The sequence below is a fragment of the Mus musculus genome, chromosome 4, assembly GCF_000001635.26.
Source record: "Mus musculus strain C57BL/6J chromosome 4, GRCm38.p6 C57BL/6J".
Taxonomy (NCBI): domain Eukaryota; kingdom Metazoa; phylum Chordata; class Mammalia; order Rodentia; family Muridae; genus Mus; species Mus musculus.
In genome coordinates this window covers 85511728-85535157 of record NC_000070.6, presented here as the reverse complement: position 1 = coordinate 85535157, position 23430 = coordinate 85511728, and the positions used below count along the sequence as shown (strand labels likewise).

The window sequence follows — 23430 nt, the reverse complement described above, 5'->3', positions numbered from 1 at the left end:
CAGTGGATTTTATGTGGCTTTTGGGAGTGGGGGGTCTGAAAATGAGGCACTGGAATTCTGAGGTAAGTAAAGTGTGTCAGGTGGCCTTGCTGGAGGGAGTGTGTCACTGAGGATGGTCATTGGGGTTTTAAAAGTTCATGCCAGGCCATCTCTCTAACTCTGCCTCTCTGCTTGCTGACCAACACAAAGCTCTCATCTATTTCTCCAGTAGCACACCTGCCTGCTATAAGAATTCCTTGGCCATGGCGTTTCTTCACAGCAATCGAGCAGTGACTAAGGCAGCTCCTGTTCCAGCAGCTGATGGAAGAGTGGCCAATGGCCCTGGAAGTACCAGCTTAGCTCTCAGAGGCTACAGAAACCACAATGTAGTAGGACAACTTCAAGGAAGAGACATGGAATTCTGAGTGACCAACAGACTCCCCAAATCTCACCCAGCTAGCATTTGGCCATGCGAAGTAATCTGCTTAGGGGAAAAATTAAAAAAAAAAATGTCCAGCAGGAAGGGTATGCTGCCAGAGATGGTCAAAGAGGCTCACAAGTGGACCGGAGTCAAATGCCATTCAAATACTCCAGTCTGCAGGGATGCTGATGAGCCCTCTCCATGAAGCATTTAGCGTGAGCTACAGCTTTAACTGAAACCGTTTCTTATAATGCACAGGAAAAGATGATGATCTACCAACTTGTTTCATATCATCAAAGCTTCAGGATTCTTCCAACCTATAGATCCTTGGGTTTGGGAATTTGTCTTTGTCTAGCTCTGATCCTCAGTGGAGCTTGGCACAAATATCCCGACTTGTCATAAGACAACGCACTCAAGAAAGTGTGATAACTTTCTGATAAATGTCATCACGATGCCTAAGACTTCATCAGAAGCAGAAGAACAGGATAGTGGTGGCCTCAAATACCATCTTCTTCAAGAGGTTAAAGAAAAAGAAAAAAAAACAGCTCAAATAAGTACAGTAGTTATGCCTCTGAAAAAATATCCAATTTGCAAATTATCTATTTTGAAAATTTTGAATTGAAAATGTACAAGGTTTGGGTTCTGTGGCTTGTGTCAAAATGGGCTTCTCTAAGATCATTCAGAAAAGACAGCAAGGTAAGAGTAAGAAAGATGATACAAGGGCATTTCTCAAGAACTCCTCAGTATAGCTGACAATGCCTCCTTAAACACACAAGCTCAGAATAGGTTTCCTTTTTTTTTTTTTCCTGCTAAAGAAAAGAGTTTTATAAAAGAGTTCAGGGGGAAGCTCAAAAGCTACAGAAAAAACACTGGGCTCAAATTTCTGCTCCTATTCCCTGGCATAGGAAAGGATAGCCAGGTTACCCTTGGCTCACACAGAACTACGGCAATGTCATTTCACAGATCAGTTACAACTATATTACAAAGCAGACATGCAACGGGCCTCTTTTTTCTTCTTCTTTAAACAAACAGACACTATTTTATGAACAGTCCCATGAGATGGAGCACTGGCCCTTATGTGTAGCTCATCAAAAGACTAAGACTTATCAGGTGATTTGAGACCTGAAAATAGCCCATTGGTAAAAATGCTCTCTTTATTAAGGACAATGGTGCCAGAAGCCCAGCCAGAACCCTCTCCCGGCTTGCATTCAGCTAGCAAGATGCTAATCTGTGCCTTTCGTGAACACAGCTATACAAGAAGAGACTGGCAAGGAGTTCTTTTGCTCAGGCTCATACATAGTGTGTTTTTAACGAAGTTCCCTCTACCGCATACTGTTATGTTTTACTTTACAACTTTAAATGATGATGTAGGTGAACAAAAAAAGTCTAAACTAGAACTCTCCTGCTAAGATTTTCAATAGTCTCCACTCTCTGAGTCTTGGATTACTCAACTACTCTTATAATCTTGAGAGTGATTTGTCAAACCATTTGTATCCAGGCATCAACTGCATTCTTGTACATGTATGTATGTATGTATGTAGTATGTATGTATGTATGTATGTATGTAGTATGTATGTATGTATGTATGTATGTAGTATGTATGTATGTATGTAGTATGTATGTATGTATGTATGTATTATGACTTTACAAGTATACTGTGGTTCGAGTTACCTTCTGAACTTGTGGATGCCCTCATGAGCTCTGTGGCTCAGAACTATGATGAGGGAATAGAGCTCTTGTGGGGGTATTAGGACTGAGGACCTGTTGGAATTTCTCAGGGAATAAAAATACCAAATGTAGGCAGAAGTTACACATTCCACTCACTGATTACCATAACACCCCTTCAACATTCTCTTCCTCCACCAGGCACCAGGGTAACACTGGGAACTAACAACAAGCAGTCCCTGAATGACCTCTCCTCCAGCTCTGTACATGGAACTTCATGTTCCCAAGAAAACTATGGAAAAATATCGATTTAGTTTTTGCCTTTGCTGTGTATGACTATTACTTCTTGCACTAACACAGTAAGTTGGACACGGCTGTGATTAATGGGGTTTGCATTTGTTTCATAAACAAAACTAATAGTTTTGTCACCACATAGTTTTGAAAAAAATATTTAGTTACTTCTTTATCCACCAGTCTATTCATGAAGCTAGATATGGTGCATGTCTTAGTCACTGCTCTGTTGCTGTGAGGAAACCTGATGACCAAGGCAACTCTTATAAAAGAAAGTCTGTAAATAGGAACTTGATTTGAGTTTTGTATGTTTAGTCCATTCTCATTATAGCTGGGAGTATGTAGCATGTGTGGACCACTTTTATTTGAATTAACACAGCATATATGGGGTAGACAGCAAGCCAGTCCTCCAGCTCAGTTTCAAAATATTGGAGATAGCAGATATGCACCAAAATCCTCAAACAAGGATCATTATAAATTACAAATATCACAGTTGGGTATTTAGATGAAGCAATAGAAGAGAGCCAACGCCAACTGAGATAAAACTCCGAAGGTTAAGATTTGGAAGAGAAGTGATATTTAATCTCTGGGCCAGAGAGATGAACACACAGTAATAAGCAATAAGTAAAACAGCCTCCAAATAGAGAAAAGGTGGTGTTAAAGCCATGGCTTAAGAACAAACTTGACTCTCTTAAGGTCATGATGGAGCATCCATGAGAAGCGGCAGGAAATGCCACAGAGTATCAATTCAAAAATTCATTCCAGAAAATTTGCCATATATTGAGAAAGATGTGCACATATAGGTCCAGGAATTTCGAAAGTTCAAAAGATGCTTAATAGGTCAATGCAAGTAAAAGCCTCTTCAAATTGCAGTACACTTAAACAATCAGAAGGACAGTGAGCTGAGCATGATGGTACAGATCTGAAATGTCAGCATGCAGAGGCTGTGGCTGGACAAATTTAAATGTCAGACTAGCTTGGGCTACATTGCAGGACATTTTCTCAAACAATACACAAAAACAAAGAAACTAAATGAAAAAGTGAAAAAGACAACTACAGAAGCTACTGCTCGACTTATTAGTAAGGCAAATACATAAATGTGCTGGAGAGTTTTATGTTAACTTGACACAACCTAAAGTCATCCGAGGGAACGGAGCCTCAGTGAAGAAAACGCCTCCATAAAACTAGCCTCTAGGCTAGCCTGTCAGCATCTTCTTAATTACTGATTGATACGGAAGGGCTCAGCCCGTTGTAGGTGGTACCATCCCTGGAATGGTAGTCTTGGGTTCTATAAGAAATATAGCAGATATGAGCAAGCCATTAAACAGCACTCCACCAGAGCCTCTGAATCAGCTCCTGCATCTCGGTTCCTGCCCTGCTTGAGTTCCTGCCCTCATTACTTTTAAAGATGAACTGCTATCTGAAATTAATGAATGAAATGAAATGAATGGAATAAATCCCCTCTTTCCCAAGTTGCTTTGGTCACGGTGTTTTACCACACCCTAATAATAGTGACCCTAACTAAGACAACAAAGGAAAAGTAAAGCAAGCATGACCAACACAGAAACATGTAACCCACAAAAATAAACAAGAGAGGATGGAAGAACTTAGAAATAGAAAACAAGCAGATAAAAACTCACAGAGTGAATTAACAATCTATTATGCTTAAGTGGCATCAGTCCACTACAACATATAATACAAGTTTTCATTCTATGGGTTTTAAAGAAGTGTGATTAACGAGTAGTGAACAGGGTTTGAATCCTAATCTACTATCTTCCCTTTCAGTGTGCTTCCCAATCAATACCTCAATCCGCACCCACCATGCCATGCAGTAACCAAGTGATGTGTCTGTATTAAACATATTCATTCAGGGTTCATGTCCCTACATGCAGTAAGACTAAGATACACACAAAAATGTGTTGTTTCTTCCTTTCATAATTCTGTATCATACAAGAAGAAAATATTATCATTGCACACTGTCCTCTATCTTGCAGATTGCAAATAATGTAAAACAAGAATTATTGGTTCTGTGGATTTGGTTGAATTTACAAGAAGTAGGTAGAATGTCACAGAGATTTCATTTCAACAATTATATTTCCAAAAGAGCCTATTAGTTCCATGTTTTTTTAAAAAAAATTATTTCCTAGGATACCAAGAAATTGAAAACTAATTGTCTTTCAAAGCCATCTCTTCTTGTACATAAAAAATTAATTTGCATATAAGATGAAATGGAATGCTGATGTATATAGCAGTCTTACATGAAAGTAACCTACTGTCCACCAACAAATGAAAACATGAATAAAATCTGATGTGTAGTAGAGTAATAGCCTCCAAAGGAAAGAAATTCTGGTACATGCTTCCAAAGAAAACAAACGTTGGTACAAGCTATACCATGCATTATATGGACATAATGTTAAACAAATAAGCCAGTTCCATGATATCAAATACTGAATTATTCTCCTTATAGAATGAACCTCAGATGGCAAATTCAGAGACAGAGAAAATAGAATGGCAGTTTTCAGGAGGTGGTATTGTTCAGTGAATATAATTTCAACTTTGCAAGTTAATGAATGCTCTGCAGATGGGTGGTTAATCAATATACTTAACATCCCTGAATAGGGCACTTAGGAATGGTTAAGAAACTGGGGTGCTGACCAATATGACCTCTTCAGTGCAGAAGGAGGAACCTTGTGTGGCAGTTGGGGTACTCTAACACTGAGCCAATTGAAAAGATCCCACAGTGCATCTGTGATTTTACTTGTGCAACTTCCTGGCATAGGATAAAAAGGAAGTCCGTAACTGGTGCAGAGAGGGGACAGAGCTATGAGAGAGAAGAAAAAGAAGAACTATTAGCATTTTAAGTCCTAGGCAGGGAAGAGGAGTGGTTAGAACAAAGACTATGGCTTAAGTCTTCAACTTAATGTCCATTTAAATCTCTTGATGTGCTCACAAGGGCATCAGTCGATTGGACTTCTCTTACTTTGTTTTCTTTGGTATCCAAAAGGGTCTCCAGGGAGATGAGACCAGGATCTATCTTCAGTCATTTGTTTTAGCTGTTGGAAGATTTAGACTCACAGTATGAAGTCCCTCCCAGCCAGCTTCTAGAGTTAAAGTAAATTTAACCATCATTTAATTTTTTTAGGTCAAAGCAACAGCAGGTTTGCCTCTCTTGGCTCCAGATAAGCACTTGAATGTTGAATTGAGCCAAGGCTGTGATGTCCTATATCTGAGTAACATTTTCCTTATCAAGAAGAAATCACTCATGAGAAATGGCTTTCTAAACAACATCTCATGCAGACTAGTGCCTAATTTCTGGAAGGGATTCCTTGGGATGTTGAAGAAACTTATAATGGCAGCTAGAGTTACCACCTCAGAGAGCAGAATAAGAAGAATAAGAGGTAGAAACTAGCCAGACAGTTTAGGGAAAAAAAAAAAAAGACCAAGTAACCAGTTTCTTTATTGGCTAAGAGTCTATCTAGATAGTTTAGGGCAAAAAAATAAAATAAAATAAAATAAAATAAAACCCAAGTAGCCAGTCTCTTTATTGGCTAAGAGTCAGAAATGTTCTTAGCTCTTTGACATTCTTATCCTTGCCAATGGCCAGAGATACCTGAAATATTTGGGGCCTCTGATCCCTGATCTGTTTCCTAAATTATTTTAGGGTAATGTCTCCAGAGAAGAGGATGTTAGGTCAGTAATAAAGGTATGTTAAGGGGAAAAAAGGGATCAAGAGACTAGCCTGATCTGGCCTGACTGGAGACCTATCATTCTAGGTGGACAGAACCCAACAGGACAGGCTGGCTAGGGGACCACCCCTTCGAAAGGCAGGACCACCTATAGAAAGGAAAGGTTGTTTTAGTCCATGCTAAAGAGATAGGTAAAAGAATTGCTTTCTTTAATGAGATAACTGTAGCTTCTTTTCCCAGAGTTCCCAACCTCTCCACTAACAGGTCCTCACAAGCTAAGCTGCCAGTAAGTTCTACTGGGTCTACTCACTTTTCTGAGTCAAAGACACAACTTTTCCTTTCATTTATTAATTACCTTATTTACTTATTTATCAATCTATTTATTTACTCTATCTAGCTATCATCTATCTGTCTATCTATCTATCTATCTATCTATCTATCTATCTATCTATCTATCTATTTTTCCTGTCTCTTTCTTTTGGATGCTAGCCAGAAGCACAACATACTTTTCCTGATACCTAGAGCTACCTTTTCTTTAAAGCACCGCCTTCTGCCCCACCCACCCAGCATGGCTGTTTCCTGCCAACTGGTGGACCTCCATTGCTAGTAACTTATATGTCATGACTTTTCCGTCTTTATTTCATCCATGTCTCCCAGGAAGCTACAAAGATTTACAGTGTGCATGCCCTAGGATTGCAGGTGAGGGTCTTTCAAACTCTAATAATAAAATTGTCCTTGAGCTTCCAAAACGAATAGTTAAAACAGAAAACAATGGTTGTGACATAAGTTTTAAATTGTATATGTTTTTGGTTTATGAGTGTCAAAGTTCATTTTAAACGCTTGTATCGTGGCGTTGGGTCATTTATTCTAAAGTATACACATGGGGAAAAAAACCAGAAACATCTAGAGGGCACCCCGGAAGACGTGAAAAGTGAATAAAAATGAAGCCAAAGCATGAAATGCAATGTTCTTGGAATAACATGATCACCCTCTCGAACTTAATTTGGGAAATGATCTCTGAGCAGAGCTGGATCCCTGACCTCTCAATGGAATGTCTACCTAGAGCAGCACACTCCTCTCCTTCCACAGCCTGTGGGATAGATAGAGCTTCCATCAGCAAGGAGTATTGTCCCAACCCTATCTACCCACAAGTGGCCACATAGAAGCTACACTGTGTTTGTGGTGGTGAGCCCCCATTCCTGCTTGCTACATATTCCAGCCTCTCATGGCACATGCAGACTTCAGAGGGAAATTTATAAATATGAGTATTTGGTTTCAGGTGACAACCACCAAAGTACCAAATATCAAACAACCTTAACTCCTAAAAGAATATTCCCGTTGATCATTTTTCATAAAATGTACAAGATTGTAACAGGTTCTTAAGATGTCTTCCCAGGTAATCACAACCCATGTGATACCACGAGGACTGCATATGTGTATTTTTTTTTTTTTTTTGGCTGATTTGTGCTAGGGCTCAGTACATCCTAAATAATGGCTCACAAAACATTTCCTTCCTCGCCTCCAAGAAGCCTGCAACCGTTGCTGAGCTGCACATGTGGAGGGAAGGTGCTCAGAGGCACGTACCCCGTTTCATCAAGTGTCAGGTTCCTGGAGGCATGGGATGCTTTTCTAAATCAGTATCTGTTAATCTTCCAGGGCATGATGCCTCCAGGGGAAAATACACAGAAGCCTGTTTCCAACAGGTCACGTGAAGGTGGATCAGGGCGGAGGGCTTCCCTCTCCCTTTCCCAGCACGGTCCCCTGCTACAGAGTGACTGAGCTGAAGCAATTCCCAAACATCTGAAAACCATTTGTGAAAAACAGAGGATACTACAAATAAAGAAACTTTAAGCTGGTGGTTCATATCTTTAGTTCATGATGTAACTAGACACTAAAATAATAGTGTATGCTCTAGTGGGGAAATTTGCTGCACAGTTTTGAGATGTGCTGGCCCACTCTCACTCCCCACACCCCACCCCTCATACACGCGTGTGTGTGTGTGTGTGTGTGTGTGTGTGTGTGTGCATGTGAGCACACACACACTAGCAAACTGAGAACAAGTCACTCAACTTTCTCTGTACTCTGTAGCTAAGACAAATTAGATTGGTGTTTCTCCAAATGTGGCCTTTGGTCCAACCATGTGTGATTGCTCTCGGGGAATGTGGGTAAGTGGGGTAGACACCAGTAACAAACATAAACTCCTGGGCCTGCCCTACTTCCATTTAATCAGAATCAATGAAAATCAGTCCTCTGAATCTGTAATGAAATGGTAAGATCACTCAGTGGATAAAGGTGCTTTCCACCAAGCTTCATAACTTCTGTCCTCAGAATATGCATATGAAAGGTACAGACTCGCTGGCCTCCACAAATGCCAGGTGAATGCGCACGTGGACACACATATGCACCCGTACCCGCGCGTGTGCATGCACACACACACACACACTTAGCACACAATAAATGCAAAAGGAAATGTTTTCCAGCTTTTCCTTACCCAGCACCAGCCATTAGTGACTTCTGAATTGTGCAGTGTAGCAGAAACGACTTAAGAGCACTGACGTTCGTGACCACATTAAATAAGTCACTAGAGCAGTGGTTCTCAATCTATCGGTTGCCCATTCCTCTTGGGGTCGCAAAACCCATTCACAGGGGTCTCCTAGACCACCCGAAAACACAGATATTTGTATTATGATTCATAACAGTAGCAAACTACAGTTATGAAGTAGCCAACAACAATAATTTTATGGTTGGGGTCAGCACAGCATTAGGGAGGTTGAGAAGCACTGCTCTTATGCATCTTTGAGCCATATAGATCCAAGGTCATGAGCAGAGTATAAAAGAAATATTTAGACCCCATGCCACACTCACTACCACAAAAATGCAGTCTCTAGTCTGATATTATCCCAGTGCAAAGCAAAGGGATAAAACTGACATGGAATCAATGACTATACCAAACCACTTCCCTATTCCTTTCACTTCATCTCCATCATCCATCAAATATACTGACGAGCCCTAAATAAATGTCAATGGCACCTTGGAGACTGGATTTTAGTACATATATGATATTTCAAGGCCAGAATTTTACATCATGTTAATTCCATGTTCTCTCATAAAACGGTGTCCAAAGATGAACAGCAAAATTGGTGAAGCAATAAAAAATGTCTATATTCCATCTCTCATCACATAGGTTAGGCTGTGTTTACTTAAGCAGAAAATGGAAAGTAAACAGTTACTAAAAAATGTGAAAACTATTTTAAAGATGGATATAGGAATGGAGAAAAGATCTATTATTGTATTTGGCCACCAGAAAGCCATCTGTAAGCAAGATTCCATGCTCTGTAAAACATCTGACTCTCTCTGCGGCACAGAGGGTCTCAAATCCACAAATAGATCTGAGACCTCTACTCAGCCTCCATCCAAGGTTTGACTTTGACTTTCTCTCTTTCTCTCTCTCTCTCTCTCTCTCTCTCTCTCTCTCTCTCTCTCTCTCTCTCTTCTGTTCTTGGTCTTGCTGTTTGTTTTGTTTTATAACATTGATAATGCTTGGCTGTGACTAAAGACCTTCAGTGTCTAAAAGCATACCTCATACCAGAATAAGTATTGGGATTTGGAGATGACTCAGGATAAGACTGTAGAAATAATGGGAGAAAATAAATAGCACTGACTTCCCATTAAACATGGCAGGTTGAACACTACATTCTCCTCCTTCTCTCCCAGATGTCTGCTAAAATAACAGTAAATAAAGATGAGAAGAGAACTGGCAAGAAGACAATGTCAGACAAAAGATGCCAATAAAGTTTTGGAGTAGGAAAACATAGTGATGCTTGTTATTGACTAGTTGAACTGTGCCTCTGGTGAGACAGGAAGATAGGGAGTTAGGCCATCTTGGCCTAGGGGACTGCAGAAGGGCTTTGTGCTGGGGGGGGGGGGGTGCTTATATGGAAAGAGTGCTGAATGTGCCTACAGCTTGGCATAGTGGCAGATGACCGTCATAAAATAAAGCCAAGAAAACATTTCAGAAAGTGTAACCCTACAACAGAACATGAGAGAAGGACAAGAGCTGTAATGGACTGATGTGCAGTCCAGGAAGGCAGTGGCTAATAGGTTATCTCACAAAAGACAGGCACATAAGACTTAGGAAGGAATTATGAAAAGTCTGTAAGAGTCACCATTCTCCAAGTAAAGTGACACAGATTCACTGAAGGCCACAAATAACACAACATAATGAGTTTAAATATCCCACACCAAAGTCCAGCATCATAAAACATTACCATAGTAGTCAAAACACTAAGGATGCAGGGCCAATTACAGCCCATCACCGCCATCTGCAAATAATTTATTGAAGCATGGATATGCTCATTCATTTGCCTGCTCACTGTGTCTGCTCTCCTGCTACAGTGTCACATTCAGTATACCGGGTCACCGACAGCATGGCCCATAAACCTCACACATTTACTGGATCACCCTCTGCAGAACAATTTTGATAACTTCTGAGCATGAGACATGGAATAAAATTCTAGAAGTTCCCAGAGACACCAACAACAGCAACACCAAAATTCAGGCGAAAGACACAGGAAATAGATGAAAGGAAAGTTTACAAGTCACCTCAACAACATTATGAAACCCCAGAAAAGCACTACAATGTAAGGGAATGTTAGTGACCGTAGGGGCAGGAAAGAAATTATTTTCAGCTTAGGCCTGAATGGCATGAAAAAGAAATCTCAAGTGAGACAACAGAATAGTCTTCCAAATAAAAAAACAATACAAAATTTTACCTTTAAAGCCATTTCTTTACTGGAGATTATGCAAGGATTGACAAAAAAAAAAAAAAAAAAGAAAAAAAGAAAAGACAGGAAGAAGTGTCCCTCCCTCCCTCTGTGCTTGGCTGTGCAGGGAACAGCCAGGGGGGGAGACAACAAGATCTTGAAAAGAGAAATTCGGGCAGGGCAGGGCAGGGCAGGGCAGGGCAGGGCAGGGCAGAGTGTTACCGTGAATACAACTATACCTCAGCATCATTAAATATAGACAACAAATCTATAATTATTGGAAGAGATGCCAGTAATTGAAAGTCAAAGAAACAGGAATGGAAACCATTGTGCAATAATAATTCAACTCTTTTAGAATGGCTAGGACAGCAACCAGATAATGTCAAGTGTTGGTAAGGACATACAGAAACTAGCATTGCCATGCTTGGTTGGCGGGAATATGTAAGGGTATAGCAACCCTGGCAATCCTTCAGAGATTAAACACAGTGCTAGGTATGCACCATGGATGGATGGATCTATGCCCACAGAATAATGGGTAAATGCTTATAGCAGCATTTGTGGTAACTCCTAAAAAGCAAAACAAAAACAAGATGTCTATCAATAACTGAACCAAACACTCTGTGTTTGTTGAATTAGGGAAGTCTGAAAGAAGCTGAGGAGAAGGGTGATCCTGTAGGAGGACCAGCAGTTGCAATTAACCTGGACCACTGGGACCTCTCAAACACTGGACCACCAAACAGACAGCATACACCAACTGATATGAAGCCCCCAACACATATACAGTACAGGACTTCCAGGTCTGTGTTCATTCAGTGATGATGCACCTAACCCTCGAGAGACTGGAGGCCCCAGGGTGTTTAGGAGTCAGGTGGGGTTGGGGGGTGGGGACATACACATGGAGACAGGGGTGTGGGGAGGAGGTATGAGATGAGGAGCAGTCAGAGGGTGGATGGGGGGAATAAACCATGGAGTATAAATTAATTTTTTAAAAAAGATGGGCTGTTACTCAGTCATGAGAAGGAACCACCAACTTAAACATGCCACACGTTAAATGATCCTTGGAAGCATTCTACTAAGTAGAAGCCAATTACAAAAGTCCATACACTAGAAGATGCCACTCATCTGAAAATACACCATCAATAAAGAATATGGATTCATGGTATTTAGGACTACTTTGAAAGGGGAGTTTTAGGGTGTGGTGGTTTGAATGAAAAAGGGCCCAATAGGCTCGTATACTTACATGCTTAGTGCCTAGCTGATGGACTGTTTTGGAAGGACTAAGAAGTGTGGCCTTATTGGAGGAGCTGTGTCAATGAGGATGGGCTCAGAGGCCTGGTCTCACTGCTCTCTTCCTGTTCCTCCTGAATGTAGAACTCTCAATCACCTCTCAGGAACTGTGCCTTCCCACATGCCATCGTGCTCCCCACTATGAAGATAATGGACTAACTTCCTCTAACTGTAAGCAAGTCTCAGTTAAATACTTTCTTTCATAAGAGTTGCCTTGGTCAAGGTGTCTCTTCACAGCAACAGAATAGTAACTGAGATACAAGGATACAGAGTTCCTTAATTTTTTTTTAATTTCTTTTAAATTTTTGCCTATCATACATAGAAATGGGTTTCACCTTTTTTTCCCCCATAAGTATGTATGGGTATGCTTTGCAGGGATGTTGAGGTAGCAAAAGGTGTGAAATGGAACATGGTAATGATTGCACTTATCTGTAAATCTAATAGTATTGTGCATTTGAAGTGGATGAATTATTTGGTGAGTTGTAAGTCAATAGTTTAAAAGATTTAAAATGTACTATAAAACAGAATTATCAACTACTTAGAGACTGCCATGATTATAACATATTTATTCTACCATTGACTTTAATGTGCTAGAAGACAATGAGAGGATGAAGAAAATGACTTGTGATGTTGTATCATCCTGGAATTTAATAAGATGCAGGAATAAATCATATTTATATCAGACTATAATAATTATGAGATAACTAACATTAAAAATCCTAAAGGCTTAAAAATGGTAATCTAATATTAAGAAGGATGAATGAAGTGTACTTTAAAGATCACATTATTACTCAGGATAGAAAATGTCATTTAAGATGAAGATGAAGTTAGAAGATGAAGTCTTCTCTATCTCTTCTCTCAACACTGTTATCATCCAGGCTGACTTCATTGATATTTATAGGCAATCTAAACAAGACAAACCAACCATGGAAATGTGTATGGTTGTAAAATATTTAATCCATTCTAAATACACATAAATACTTGCTAATAGTGACTATTTCAAACCCTTAATAGAAGTGTCAAGAAATTATGATTCAAGTTATATAGTTTCTCTTCTGACCCAAAAAAGAACTACATTAGAAACTGATAACACAGAGTATTTAGAAAATCTGCAAATATTTATTGCTAAACAATACATTCCTAAATACCAATGTGTCAAAGAAGAAATAAAAGTCAAATAAGAGAATATTTCAAACTGAAGAAAACTAAACCCATCAATAGACATGACTGTGCCACTAAAGTAGTGTGGAGGAAAATGTGCATTATTAAACACCTGTGTCTGAAAAAAAATCCCATATCAATGACTTCATTGAAAATCTAGAAAAATAGAGAGATAAAGCACACAGTAGAGTAAGATGTTAACCAAGATAAAACAAATCCGTGCAACAAAGGGAAACAAATCCACAGCAGACAAAATTCTCAACACAAAAGGCTGACTTTGGGGCCTTACAGATGGATCAGGGACTAAGTGCAGCTCTAGCAAAGGAGAGGACCCAGGTTCAGCACCTACACAGTGGTCAACAATTGTCTGTTAACTTCAGCTCCTGGGAATCCAATAATCTCTTCTGGCCTCTGTGGGCACCAGGCTTGAATGTGATACACATATATTTGTGCAGTCAAACATCCATACAAAAGATGTCTTAGTAAAATAAAAAATTTACTGAGAATATTGATCAGAAAAAAATCAATATCACTATCAGGTATGATACTATGATCTAACATTCTTAGTAGTACTAAGAGGATACTTGATAGAGATATTATGAACTATTTCTACCAATACATTAAACAACTTAGATGGCATTAGAAAATATAAAAGACAAACCATTAATACTTGTCTGGATGGCCTATCTTCTCAAGAAGATAAATTATAGTCATGAATTTTCTCACAAAATAAACTCTAGATCCATATGGTCTCAAGGCTAAATTTCTAAACATATGAGGAAATAGTCATATGCAAACTTTTCCAGAACATTGAAAAGCAAAAATCACTTCCTTGCTTAGTTAATGAGGCCAGCATTACTTTGCTACCAAAACCCAAAAAGAATTTTTAAAAGATTTTATGAATTAAAATTTTAAATTAAAAAAATAAAACAAAAAAATCACCCAAGGACCTGGATGTGAAATAATCAAAACACAGTTAATTAATTTAATCCAATAATATCTTAAAGATTTTCTTAAGCTGTCTTACGGTGTGAGGGTTTTAACTGCATGTATTTATCTGTACCATATGCGCGCAATGCTCAAGGATGCCAGAAGAAAGCGCCAGGTCCCCTGAGACTGGAGGGATGTGGGTGTTGGGAACTTCACTAGGGTCCTCAGAGATGGCAGCCAGTGCTCTTAACAGCTAAGGCCTCTCTCCAAACCCAGAATAAATTAAGGGATAATACTAATATTACAGTGTTGGTCTTGAGTGGCCTTTGAGAGAATGATGTTGTTTTCCCAGAGGGGAGTGTCCAGAGGAGATTACCATCAGAACAATAACTGAAGAGGAACAACCCACAGTAAATACAGTAGCACCATCCAGTATGGTGGGGACCACATGAAACGAAAGTGGAAACGAGAAATTGAGTCATCATGTGCAAACCCTATGTTTCCTGAATTAGTGTGTCTGTTACTACTATATGAGATCCAGCCTCTTCAGCCCTTCCATGAAGACCCACCAGGAGCTATCCTGGGAGCTCGAGGGCCTTCAATTCTTGACTGAATAGCCACTGGATTTACTGTGTCTCCAACATGTAGACAGCAACCGTTGAACTATCAAGTCTCCCAACTGTGTAAGCCAGTAGTCCAGTTTAACACACACACACACACACACACACACACACACACACACGTACATGTAAGGTCTGTTCTCTAGAAAACTCTAATACCATGATCCAGAGGGAGAAAGGGAGGGAAGGATGGAAGGAGGGGTAGAAAATTTCAATCAAAACTTGTGTAACATCTGTATACTGAAAATCATCAACTATTACTTAGAATAACTAACCAATGCAGACATATACCATATTCATGGATCATAAAACTTGATATTGCGAATGAAAACTCTCCTCAAAGAAGATCTAGAAATTAAAACACTCCCAACTCAGCTCTCTGCCTGCATTTTAAAAAAACTGTTGAACACATATAAAATATGCACAGCATAGCTAGATCAAAATCCTTGAAAACAAAATTTTAAAAGTGAACTGAGTTCAAGACTTCTTATCAAAGAGGTGCAAATTAAAAGCACTTGCCTGGCATGTGTGAAGGCCCTGAGTTCAATTCCCAGGACTACTTAAAAATAAAATTGGATTTAAAAAAGAAGCTATGGCAATATAATACCTAGAAGCATGACAGGAGATCTGTGCACTAGAATACAATAAGGAATCTGAAAGTAGACCCATGCACCTCTGAACGGTGATTTGATGAAGGCACACAGACAATTTGATAGAGACAGGGTAATATATTTTTGAGCTGTTCTATAACTGTATATCCACAGATGAAACACAAACATAAAGCTATATTCTGCATCATATATGAAATATAACTGCAAATGGAACACACACTAAATAAAAAAAATCTAAAGCTACTGTATGTCTATAAGTAAGGCCCTGTGCCTTTGACCTAGACAAATGTGTCTTAGAAAGGCTCAAAATCAAAAATCTCCTTTAAAACAATTCAGAAATTCCAGTTGCATCAAAATTAAAACACCCCTGAGATCTTGTCAACTTGGTATGATTCAGAACGACTAGGAGACATTCCCATAGGAATATCCAAAGGTGCGCTTTCTGATTGGTGTAACAGGTAGGAAGACCCTGGGTGTGGGCAGTATCTTTCCATGTGCTAGGGTCGTGACCAAAAAAAAAGAAGGAAGGAAGCTGAGCACCAGGGTTCATATCACCTCTCTCTGCTTCGTTTCCTCACTGTGGACACAGCATTGTTAATCACTTCTTATTCCTGTCACCATGCCTTTCAGCTATGATAGACTTTACTCCAACAGTGAGCCAAGGTAAACCTTTCTTTTCTTAGGCTTCTTTTGACAGTTTTGTCACAAAAATGGGGGGGGGAGTTACTAAACACTATCAAAAGACATTATTTTGAAAAACAAAGAGACACACCAAAGACTTGTAAGAAAATAAATTTAAAATATAAATTGGTTAAAGACTCATGGCCAGAATATATAAAGAGTCCTGCACAGTCAACAATAAGAAAACTAACAACCTAATAATGAAAAAAAGATTTGAATAAAAACTTGGCTAAAGAAGAACACAGTCATGCACCATATACTTCAGGAACTACCAACATGACAGTGGTTCTGAAAAATTAGCCACAACACATACTCATTGTTTCTGTGAGTACTCTGAAAAATTGATAAGTATCTAGTGTTGCAGTTTTTAAAATGTTTCTCCTTGTCAAAGGATGCCTGATTACATACAATTTTTAAATAAGCCAATGGGGAAATGTTCAACATGCTTAATCACTCAGAAGTTGCAAATTTAAACCAAGATCAAGTTATCATTATCTGCATGGCTAAAAAGGCCACCAGGTGTTGGCAAGCATGCAGTAACATACAACTCTCATGCATTGCTCCAAAGGAAAAAACATTCTATAGTAGTTAGTTCCTTTTACCCACAGGGAATACACTCTGGACCCACTTGGATGCATAAAACCAGAGATGGTACCAATGTGACATCCTGGACATACTTGGGATGTAAGAGGTGTAAGATAGCAAATAATAATAATATCAAACCATAATAGCATGTTTTAAGTTTTTAGAAATTATGGCTTGTTTATTTCTAGAAATTTTCATCTAATTTTTCACACCACAAGTAACAAAATTAGAGAATTCAAACTTGTGGATAAAGAAGGACCAGCTGCTCTAGAACACTGTGAAGCCTGAGTTCTTAGAAAGTTGGACATCACCTATGGTCTAAGTCAACCATTAAGCTGCTAACACTTATGAGGAAAACAGATAAAACTGAACGTCTGTGTTAAGTTGAGTGCACAAGTGTTCAGAGGAACTTGTATTTATAACGGCCATGAGAGAAGATGCACAGGCTCTCCATATGTGCGAGCCACTACACAACAAACTGCTTGACAAACACCCAGGAACAAAAAGGCACAACATCACTGCTTCCTGCTACAGCACGAATGATCTCAATTATGTTGAGTTAAAAAACAAACAAACAAACAAAAAACACCCTAAGTGATAAGAGTGTATCATGCCACTGACAGAAAACACTAGGAAGTGTCATTCACACTAACAAACATTGTTGCTTTCCTGATGATGTTGGCTTCAAAAGGGTGAGAGGGAGATATTTTCAAAGGTCATGACAAAATATTGTAAATATTGTGTCATCGGGATATGCCTGTGTTAACATTTGCCAAGTTTTACATTTTAAACATGAACAGCTTACTGTGTGCCAACTATATCTCAAAATAACACCACTCAAACAAAAAGGCTGCCTCTAAGTACAGCATCTGAGCTCAGGAGACTCCTTGCTTGGGGCAAGTAGTTGAAGCATTAAATTTCTTTCAAAGCCCAGAGTTTGTTTTCAACCATGCAGAGTTGTCATTATTCTGGCAAAGTGAAAGACAATAAAAACAATAGCAATGGCCTGGAGAGATGCCTCAGCAGTTAAGAGCACTGACTGCTCTTCTAGAGGTCCTGAGTTCAATTCTCAGCAACCACATTGTGGCTCACAACCATCTTTAGTGAGATCTGATGCCTTCTTCTGATGTGTCACAAGTCAGTGACAGTGTACTCACATACATTAAATAAATAATAAATCTTTAGAAAAAATAGCAATTACACACCACAAAAAAAGACACAGGCGTGTCTTCTTCAAGGAACTTAGTTGAGAATGAGTCCAAGAAACCACCAACTCTTTCTGACACTCATGGGACTGCATCACTACTGAATTACTACAGATAACATTTGAAATACTGCCAGGAAGGAAAATATCCCTGTGTTTGAATGAACCACTACAAATTACAAAATACCGTTTTAACGCAGTAGTAACGAATTGTGTTTATTTCCAACACACCAGTTAACCATCCTCATCTGTGCACATCCTTATGTAGGAACAACTTGAATAATGCATAGAGTTGGGTTCAGCTTATATAATGAGGATAACCAGTAAAATAACCAGCTTTTTGGGGCCCTAAGGAGGAAGCCGACAGAGCTTACAAAATAAGAGTGTAACAATCAGAAGCAAAAAGAAATAACTGCTGGAAGCAGAAAAAAAGATGAGAAAAGATGGAATTTGATTTTTGAAGTACTGGAGCAATTGGGTTGGGAATCGGGGCCTTCATGACCTCACTCCTACTGCGGGTTCAATATACTCAAGAAATGTCTGATAACCCTAGCACATTCATGTAGTGAGAGGTTTAATTTTAAAAGCCTAAGAACTATGCAAACGCCTAACCATGTCCAAATCATATGATACTGGCTGTTGGCTGTAAACTGATTTCTTTGCTTAATATTAAATATCCTCAAAGTTCTGACCTGTTCTACTTAGTGATTGGGAAAATATCCATGTGTGGGTTTTGCTAAAGGAAGACAATAAACTATAAAATAGCTACCGTAGTACCCACCCCAAGCCAACCCTCAAAGGAATCTAGATTCTACTAGGATGTATCAGACCCCATTTACCACCTTAAACTCCTCTCCACCTGCTTCTGATCTGTCAGCTTGTGTGAAGAGCAGCTGAGGCGTGGAAAAGCAAAGGCCCACTTACAAGCACAAGGCCCAAATTTGCATTTACAAGCTTCCTCCTGGAATGGTTATGATGCAGGGCAAGGAGAACAGGTGTGCAGGGCTTGGACGATCAGTTTGCTCTGCATGCCAAAGAGCCCAGAACGACTTGAAACAGGTTTGAGTAAGCAAAGCATTTGAAACAAAAACCAAATCAAAGCAAAACAAAATCCCCAGGAGTCTAAGAATATTCATTGTGGGTTACTCAACCCCTTTGTTGGATTCAATATTAGCAAACAGTTTATCCAAACCTCAAGGATGAGGTAGAATTTCTATCCATGTGAACATTTTAAAGGAGATGGTGAGGGATTAGCCTTGATGTGCCTGAAGGACCTGTCTGGTACTGTTGCTGCTTGGTGGAACTATGTAGAAAGCAGGCTAAGATCCTCATAGCACCCAAGACGAAATGAAAAGGTAATAGCCTCAATCAATGGCCCGTTAGACTCGGTGCTGGAGGAAGTGTCATGTCGAGGCTCCCATACTTATACTTAAGCCCCCCTCATGTTCTTAAGAACTGATTGGGAGTCGTGGTTCTATACCAAGTTTTATACCCCAGGCCAGAGCGTTTTGGGGCACAGGTTTTATTCTAGCAACAAAGTTCAGTCACCTGGGAGCGATTTGTCCGTGACCACAAGAACTTCCATAGATAGGTCTTTCTACCACGGCTGAAAAATCTGCCATAGACCAAGACTGGCAGGAACAAAACATGCTTGTAACTAACACCATTGTTTCTAGTATGATCCACCCCAATCTAGGTGGATGTCTGAAAAGTTCCATTACTGACCAACGCAGCCTGTGGCCCTCTGTCCCAGCCTACTCTAGGACTCTCAGGAACATTCATGCCCAATTCTCTCTGTCTCCAAAAGGGTACCGCTGCCGAGAAAATAACCACTACTAACACAGAGATATGCAAACGAATTTCAAAATCTAAGCAAAAACAGAGGAAGAAAATCCCCCAATTTGGACAAGTCTCCATAAGCAACGCAGAGGAAAGGAGGCTATCTGGCGATAATTCCATTTTCCCAAAATTACCAAAATAACCCTGGAAAAATCGCATCTATATAGGCTAAATCATGAACAAACTGCCCAAGTCGTGGGTGATAATTAGAAGTTACATGTTTCTTAAAAGCCAGGCAAAGGTGCCTCACACATTAACAGGACCCTCCCTTGTGGCTTTGATACTCTCACGGCCCTTCTAGGTGGGATTCAGAATAGGGGTGGCCAGAACTCATCCTCAGGCAAACTCACTGGCCACTCCCCCCCCCCAACCTACCCACCTGCGCAGGCTTCTGGGAAGCCCACCTGTTGTGCAGTTCTCACATCTTATCACAGCCCTCCCTGGACACAAAGGGGCGCTGGGTGACAGTGTCAGTTGTTCACAGGGCGTTGGAAAATTTGAAACCAGGACGAGTGTGCCAATAAGCCTTTCCCAGGAAAGCGAGAAAGCTAGACTCAGCGAAGGGTTGAGTTCAGAAGGGGTGCGGATTGCAGGCAATACGAAATGACAGCTCCCGGGCTCAGCCTCTGCCTTCTCCCCTGACTTTGCTCAAATGAAAGGGAGTCCTGGGCGCAGGGGAGAAGCCCGGACAGGGTCCTGGTAAGTTCTGCCCAGAGCTTGACTCCGCAGACCTGGAGCTAGATGCCAGCACCCACTTCAGATTCAACTCTCCGCCACCTGTCCCAAGCTCCCGAGAAGGCTCGACTTCGGGACAGAGCTTCACGAAAAAGTGTGCTTCCCCTAAGTGACCAGAAGGGGTAGGGAGTGGGGTGGGGAGCCCAGGAGGATAGGAGATGCGCCGGCTGTCCTACCTGTCCTGCGACACAGAGGAGGCACCAGATGCCACCGATGAGGCGAGCCAGGAACCCGGGGCGGTTACGCGTCACCAGCCTTGCCATGGTCCTGGAGGAGTTGTGGAGCGATAACTGCGGACCCCAGGCTGGCAGGCGCAGCACAGGGCCGGGTGGGCGCGTCACTGCAGCGGCCTTGCAGCCCTGCTGCTTTGAATGGGAGCGCGTGCGCCTGGCTGGGGGCGTTCCGCGTGAGTGGGGCAGTCCCCGCCCGGTGGCTGGGCGACCCCGCCCCAGCACCCTCCTGCTCCTCCCTCTAGGGTCAGCCAAGCGCCGTCCAGGCAGCACGATGTGTCCGGGGGTGGGGGTGGGGATAAAAAAACGAGCAGGGCTGCTTTCTGCCTCTTTCTTCATTTTTAAAGGAAGGTCACAGCTGTTCGCTTTGCTCCAGTTTGGAATGCCACCCTGGCCATCCTGAGAGGGAAAGGTCCTTCGGTGCCCAGAGCCGGACCCTAGCAAGCTCATTCTTTTGGCTGGTGCTCTGGGGACCCCAGCTGCCTTTTGGGCTGCGCCAGAGTCTCCCGGGACAGGGGACCATTAAGAAACGTGTGATCTCACAGACTGGGACAATGCAATGTCTGTAGGTGGACAGTTGTCCTCAGATCACTCACGGTGATTCTATCATGAAACTGGTTTGCTTTGCTGTGTGAGTCTGGTAAAGAAGTAACCTGGGACCCACAACAGTTGGGTTCCGAGGAACTGGAGCTGGAGCTGGAGCTAGTGCCACGCACAGCAGGGGACCCAAGAGGTGGGATCAATTAGGTTAGCTTGGTTGGTAGTTTTTCATCTCCCTTTCTCTGGTCCACGTTTTTATTCCACTTCAAGCTTATTCTGAAACAAAATAGCTTTGCGCTCTGTTGCAATCTTTTGCCACTCAGCCCCAGCTCTTTTCTCCCTGAAAGCCTGGAGCCCTGGAGTAGCTTGCCCAAAGCATCTTTATAAGAAAGCAAGTCCCCACCCTCCCAACAGTCTTCCAGGCCACTCCACCCCTCTCCAACTTTGGCAGCAAAGCTGGAAGAGGCGGGGAACTGGCCCCACTTCAGTAAACTCTATGATAAGGGGAGTCAGCCCTGCCCTCCTGAAATCACTTCTATAAAGTTCCCATGTGCGGACTCGCTGGGATGAACCCAGCAACAAATTATGACGACGCTGCCATACTCCTTAGCAACCAACCATTCACTCAGTCTTCAGATTCCTGGATATCTTCCTATTCACTGGGCACTATGCTTAAATGTCATAGCCCATCAGGAACTGAGATCAACAGGGAATGAGAGGCGAAGCTATGGGCAAATTGCTTTAAGGAAATAAATGCTAGATGTCTCAACCTCAATCTTTGTGTGTAGACTTGCGGCTTTGCTATTTGTTTGTTTTGTTGTGTATGTGGGTGGGTGGGTGGGGGCATTAAAGGGGAATTTTCTCAGAATTTATCTATTTTCTCATAATGTGCATTTTTTTGAGTTGCCGAAGTATGAAAAAAAAAGTACTTTTGTGATTTTACGTTCTGGGATGCTAAAACTCAGAGGTCAAATTTGTTTGTCATAAATTGATGAGGAGCTTTACATGGCTTTTAAAATTAAAAAGGGGAAAGACCAATACCCCCCACCCCACCCACCCACCCCTCCACACACCCCCCACTTCCCCCATCCAACACAGACCCTGCCATGGCAAAGATTTTCTATGGAAGATGGAAAATGTGGTACTAGGATGGGTGAATCACAAGTTTAGCAGCAAATGGAAGGGCTGGCAGGGGCGGGGAGGGTAGGAGGTGCTCATATTTTGTGGGGTAAGGTACCTAAAACACACATGGACAAAATCAAAAGAGACAGGGCAGACTATGCAGCAGTGTTGGGTAGCAGCCCTGAATGCATTCCATAAACAGCCTGCAGGCTGGGCAGAGATCATCCCACCCTGACATAAGTACACTGATGCTGACTCTTGATGGTTGGGAAGGTGCCGGGGACAGAACCAGGTCCAGGAGGTGACACAGCCAGAGAACTTCGGCACTCAGAGGGAGTTTCTACCTTAGGTGAACACTCCAAACCCTCAAATTTTCCAATCTAATCCAATAGACACCACACTGAGCAAAGAAACTAAAAGCCAGGAACATAAAGTGACTTCTATCTCTCCAACAATGAGACAGTAGAAGTACACAGACATTTAAAGTTAATTAACATGGGAATCAGGTGTAGGATTATTTTTTTAAAAGTTAGAAAGTCCAAAAGGAAAGAGACCACCTAGGAAGATGCTTATAGCGATTGTTCATGAGCACTCCAGACCTTCCCATGTGGATATTAGTCTGACTGCTGGAGAACAGAATGGTGCTGTATGTCTTGCGGAGGAAAGCATTCTCTTCTTGTGTATTGTGAGGGGATGGCCCTTCCTCAGAGCACCGCCCAGGCTACACATCCAGATCCACTCTCAGGCACCAGATTCAAAGTCTGTTGGGATTTTGTTTATTTGCGGTCCTATAGGTTGTCAAACTCCTTTAAAGTCCTACACCTCATTTGGCAGTTTGAAGAATGACTGAGAAAAAGTATTTTTTCTGCATTAAGAATCAAGTTGCCTAGGTGATATACAGGGTGGATGCTAAGAAGCAAAAGCCTTAACAGGCTTAAAAGGCTTAACACTTCCAAGCCCAAGCAAGTCCTGAGATCTAGGAGACCCCAGCCACCAGCAATTGCTCTTCATCTCACCCCAGTGGCAACCCTGCCATAAGCTCTGAGACCTCCTGCCTGAGATTTGCAGTAGGAGAGTATT

At 41.3% G+C, this 23430-nt stretch overlaps 1 protein-coding gene across 4 annotated transcripts in view; it reads right to left on the bottom strand.

Moving 5' to 3' along the window:
• Positions 1-21306, bottom strand: part of Adamtsl1 (ADAMTS-like 1) — a 914539-nt gene extending 893233 nt beyond the window's left edge. For 2 of the 4 annotated variants that reach the window (XM_006538374.2, XM_006538376.2), the window contains exon 1: positions 20635-21306. In XM_006538374.2, the coding sequence (XP_006538437.1) occupies positions 20635-21138 (504 nt within the window). In that variant the 5' untranslated portion in view covers positions 21139-21306. The remainder of the gene's footprint in view (positions 1-20634) is intronic. The other 2 variants (XM_006538377.2, XM_006538375.2) reach the window with 2 other exon arrangements.
• Positions 21307-23430: the final 2124 nt, after the last annotated feature.